Source organism: Propithecus coquereli, unplaced genomic scaffold, assembly GCF_000956105.1.
Source record: "Propithecus coquereli isolate 6110/MARCELLA unplaced genomic scaffold, Pcoq_1.0 Scaffold76, whole genome shotgun sequence".
Classification (NCBI taxonomy): Eukaryota; Metazoa; Chordata; class Mammalia; order Primates; family Indriidae; genus Propithecus; species Propithecus coquereli.
In genome coordinates, this window is record NW_012153729.1 from 7,113,547 (window position 1) to 7,119,098 (window position 5,552).

General features: G+C 46.1%; 1 protein-coding gene across 1 annotated transcript in view; it reads right to left on the reverse strand.

Moving 5' to 3' along the window:
- The window catches only part of HN1 (hematological and neurological expressed 1), a 17,058-nt gene extending 11,880 nt beyond the window's left edge, over positions 1-5,178 (reverse strand). Inside the window, exon 1 of the mRNA XM_012662235.1 lies at positions 5,008-5,178. Within this exon, the coding sequence (XP_012517689.1) occupies positions 5,008-5,064 (57 nt within the window). The 5' untranslated portion in view covers positions 5,065-5,178. The remainder of the gene's footprint in view (positions 1-5,007) is intronic.
- Between the last annotated feature and the right edge of the window lie 374 nt (positions 5,179-5,552).

Consider the following 5,552-nt stretch of genomic DNA (forward strand, 5'->3'; position numbering starts at 1 on the left):
CTGTAAAAAAAAATTGGAAATATCCCAACCTTCCATTAATAGGGTTAGTAGGGGGTTGGTTATCAAAGTATGTCCTTAAACTAGAAAGCTATATATACCGTAGAGCGAAATTTATTTTTATTAGTGGATATTAAAAGTTACCCAAAACACAGCAAATGAAAAAAGTTAGAAGGCAAATATGAGCCCAATTACATGCCATATAAAGTTATGTGTGTGGAGACACAGCTGTGTGACCTCGGGTTAAGCTGTTTAACTTCTCTATTCCTCAGTTTTCTCCTCTACAAAACAAGAACAGTATCTGCCTCGTAAGACCATTTATTATAATGATATCGTATATACTGTGCTTAGAAAGTACCTGGGACATGGCAATCATGCATATTAGCTATTATTATAAGCATAACTAGCCATAAATGTCACCACAATACTTTTCCAGGGTTCCTTCTCACAGATGGGAATTCAGGTGAATTTTAATGTCTTTTTTTAATACATCAAACTTCTCTGTATTGCTATTAATCTAAAATTCTTTTAAAGACTGCTTCTGGGTTCCAGAATTTTCTTTTGATAATATTATTTTTCCCACTGTCCATTATAAATGAATGTGATCACTTGTTTATCTGTGAGTACCTATGTGTCCACTCTAGCTCTCTAGACAGAAATTCTGGCTTCTTGGTTCCCTTGGGTATAGGCTGGTACCCTGGCCTCAGCACCCCAACACTGCCCCCTACAGCACTCATAGTAACCCCTACCCTGCCTTGTGTCCTGTCCTTTTCTGAGGGTTCTACTGTTCAGCAGATGCAAGGTCTAGTCAGGCAGGAATGAAGGGAATCTGACAAACTACCTACTATGGATATGGCATCCTCTCAAACACATCAAGATATCAAGATGGTTCTTACCATCTTCTTTTTTTTTTTTTAAGAGATGGGGTCTTGCTGTGTTGCCCAGGCTGGCCTCAAGCTATCCTCCAACCTCAGCCTCCAGAGTAGCTGGGACCACTAGCTCGAGCCTCCATGCCTGGTTAAAGGCCACCTTTTTCACTTTCTGCAAACAGTTCTGGTTGTCTCCACCTTGGAGTCTTTACTGGCACATTTCTTCTTGCCTAGAGCACTATTCTTGCCTCAGTGCCTATTCAAGACCCAGTCTACCACTTAAACCTCTACCTCCTCCAGGAAGCAGTCTAGTAGTCCTCTGTGATCTCAAAGAATAACAGACAGAATACCAGAGAGGAAACGGATATTAGAGATCCTCTCCTTTGGGAGTCACCAACTCTTTCTGTAAAGGGCCAAATAGTAAACACCTTTGGCTTTGCAGACCAGGATCTTTCTGAACAATAATGCACTGCCATGTTGCCCAAAGGCCACCACGGGCAATATGAAAATGAGCGTGGCTGTGTTCCAATAAAACCTTATTTATGAGCCCAGTGAGGTGACTCACGCCTATAATTCTAGCACTTTGGGAGGCTGAGGTGGGAGGATTACTTGAGCTCAGGAGTTTGAGGTTACAATGAGCTATGATGACACCACTGCACTCAAGCCTGGGTGACAGAGCAAGACCCTGTCCTAAAAATAAACAAAAAACTTTATTTATGGACACTGAAATTTTATGTTTATATAATCTTCACAAGTTATGAAATATTGTTTTCCTCAACCATGTACCTGGCAGGCACATAACAAGTACTCAAAGTGCTTAAATGGGGGAACCACACACCATTTTTCTCTTTAAACTACAAATCTGTACAGTTGGTGGTTTAATTAAGGTTTCCTTGTTTTCTAACCCTGAAATGTCTTATATTTCTTAAGTAGTTCCTCTGGCTTCCTCCCTTAAATGGAATATTAACTTCTGTCTGTAGTAAAATGCAATATTCAATCCACAATAAGATTTCTCTTTTCTTTTTCTTTTTGGAAACAGAGTCTCACTCTGCTACCTCGGCAAGTGCCGTGGTGTCACCCTAGCTCACTGCAACTTCAAACTCCTAGGCTCAAGAGATCCTCCTGCCTCAGCCTCAGAGCAGCTAGGACTACAGGCAGGCACCACCACACCTGGCTAATTTTTCTATTTTTAGTAGAGACCGGGTCTCGCTCTTGCTCAGGCTGATCTTGAACTTCTGAGCTCAAGTGATCCTCCAGCCTTGGCCTCCCAAAGTGCTAAGATTACAGGCATGAGCCACGGTGACAGCCAGTAAAATGGCCAGTAAAGATTTCATTATTCCTGCCCAGTCCCAGGGGGAAGACCCCACTGCAGTCTTTATAACATGTTAAACATTTAAAACTCAGCTTTTTTTAAAAAGTCTCAGATATTAGATATCCACTTAGATTAAATTCATTACAGGAATTAAGATAAATGTGTATAGGCATACATTTTATTAGTATGATAATTTTAGGTTTAATTGTTCAAATCACAATTAAAGGTATGTTACAAATTCTTAATAGGCTTTCTCATGTTAAAGTTTGAAGCTCTTAGGTTTTTATCATTTGTGCCCTAAATCAACAAAGACACTTGACAGATTATAATCTAAATTAACTTGCTTCATTGTCATCTTCTTCATTCCCTAGAGATTAGAATGATTGCCTTTACTAATCATAATTAAAACCTCATTAATTATTTTGGCCATTTGAAATCCTTCAGAATCCTAGTAGGGTTGAAGTATTTTTAGCCTTGAAAAATAAAAAAGAAACAAAAAGACACTGGTACCCAAACACCAGCTTAAAAGCAAATCAAAGCTCTGACCAGTCCAACTTTTTAAAGGTCTGTGTTCCTCTTGCAATAGCAGGTAATAACCTACTCCGATGACGTCAGTGTTATAGAGACCATTTGTAATAGGGAGACATCCCCAAACAAAGGATTTGGATCATAAGACAGAAAGTATTCCAATTTTATTTTTTAAGATCCTACTATTTTTTCTGAACCACATACATGATAACTAAATAAGGATTGCATATTTAAAACTCAACAAAAAATGTGCCTATGTACTGTAGATAGCAATTTTTTAGAAATTACTTCTTTTCTTTCTTCTCTCTTTAAATCCCAGAATTTCCATATTATCTTTGTAGATTATTCCCTACCAGACTAAATTTATAACGAGTTTATGGAGCCAGGAGAATGCTACTGGAGAAAAGTAGTTGATGAGAATTAGGTTTAATTATAGAAAAAGGAAATGTGAGAAATAAATAAAATGACAATGCTCCTACATTCCTGGATCACAATATTGGAGGAAAATTGATAACAAAAGGTGAATTAAAACCTTTTTTGCAGGACCAAAAGTCATTTGTCTCAAATTTCAAATATGAATATGAAAAAACTAGTGTGAGGATTCATCTGACCTGGTTACTGAAATGCTTTACAAAGCACTACACTGAACTCAACCCCAAAGGATAAACCCCAGATCACACATTATCATTCCAACAACTGAAGTCTGACCAGCAGAAAGTTGATCTCATAACACAAAATTAAAAACCAAGGCTCAATTTGTTCCAGGGTTCTCTAAAAAAATTACCTCATTGGAAGGATGACAACAGAAAGGGAGTGACCCGTATTTTCTTAGGTCCATGCTACTCAATTCCTCCTTCCTCCCAGTAACCACTAATTTCATTTTTTCAGTCTTATCCATTATTTTCTACATTGTAAAACTGAAAGAAATGAGTTCAAAAGGAATGTCATTTCCAATGCTTCCTCCTAAGACTCATTTGCTGAGGCGTGCTTTTTGTTCCCAAGTTCTCTAACCCCTGTGAGATATTGCTATTTCACGTGCCTTCTTAGCCCAACAAAATGGCTCCCTTTGTGCCACTTGGCCAGGGCCCCAAGGCTGGCCACACATAACTGCAGGTCATGATCAATGGAAAATAGATGCCCCAGAAAACGTAGAATCTAAGCTTCCTCCAAGCCTTGAGGAAGATCTCAGAGATGCCAGTAACCCACCTTAAAGAACAGTGTGCAATTAGCTGAGACAATGTGAACACCTTCCACAGAATCCAAACCCTTCCATCAAGTTAAGCAAGGACTTGGAAAAGGGTCCCAGTCCAAACACTGTGCCAAGTGCCCGCTCCCCAAAATGTAGTGGGATGAATGGCAAGGAAAGGCCCGGGTTCCCAGGTGGAGATACTACGGAAGAGACAATGGATGTCTCCGGCCCCGCCCAAGAACAGGAAACCCCCTCCTGCAAGGGAACCAGGGCCAGGAATGAACTCATTTGGCAGACGTCAAAGGGGGAAGCGAAGGTGGGATGCAAAGACCGTGGTCCGAAGGTTTGAGCACAGAAAACCCACTCGGGCTGGCTCGTTCCCCCTCCCGCTTGGAGGTGGGCGCGGGGAGGGGGAGGAGAAGGGGTCTTTCCTTTGTTAGGAGAGGGGAGGCAATTCAAAGAGGAGAAGAACAGTTGGTTCCTGAACGGAGGTGAAGGGTCACGATGACCAGCCCCGCCCGACCACAAAAGCACCTGGCCGGGCGGGTCCGAGCAGGGAGTGGGGAGTGGTGGCCCGGCGAGGGTAGAAGCCCGCCGGACCCGATCGATCCGGTCTCAGGGTCCGATCGCTGCGCCCGAGCGTGGGGCCGGCCACATGCCCCGGGCCAGAGGCAGGAGCGCGTGGCCGGGAGGTGGGACAATGGGGTCCGACCAAGGCGCCCTAGACGCTCCCCGGACACCTGGGGGACCAAGACCACCACCCTGGGACGGGCCAGGCTCGCCGCAGAGGGTAGAAAGCGAACCCTCCCCGCACGTTAGGATTAACGAAAACCCGCCGCGCTCCGAGGGGCGGCCGGACCGGGCGCCGCAGCCCCTCGCGCCGTGTGAGGAATGAATGGAAAGCAGCAGGAATCCGGGCGGGGCCGCGCGCCCGGCTCGCCGGGCGGCACAAAGGCAGCGCCGGCGGGAGAGCCCGCCGCCCGCCGCAGCGCGAGCGCAGCGCACCGGGCACCGTACCGCCAACGACCGGCGCCCGGCTCGCGCGGCCCCGCCGGCAGCGGCCCTCCTGGCCCCTCAGCCCCGCGCGGCTGGGGCGCGGCCGCGTCGCCTCACCGGGAGCTATTCCTGCTGTTGGGGTCGACACCCTTGAAGGTGGTGGTGGTGGTCATGGCGCCGAGGAGCGAGCTGGCGCGGGAGCAAAACGCTGAAAGGGTTGGACTCGAGGGGAGCGAAGAAGCTCCACGCCACAGAGCCGGCCACCGCTGCAGGAGCCTCCGCCACAGCCTGGCCGGCCGACTCCAGTTTTTATATGACTCACAAACCCCGCCCCCGCCCAGCTGGCATTGGTCGATTCGAATAGCTCTCTTTGTGCCTATTGGTTCCGGAAAGTGCCAAGCACCGTGCGACGACACGACGGGCTTCGGCGGCCGCAGCTCAACCTAAACCCGCCCCCTTCCTGGACAGGGAAAGTCCAGCGACGTTCTCCCCTCCCCCACCCCAAAATCTCGGAGATGATTGGACAGAAGGTGAATCTGCCTCGCGCTGGGTACAAATTGTGCTGGCTGTCACTTAAAAAAGTTACCTGATAGAGGGAAAAACTCACTCTGGGGTAGTTAGAATCTTAGCAAACCGAGGGCACGTTTGTCATTGCTACTCT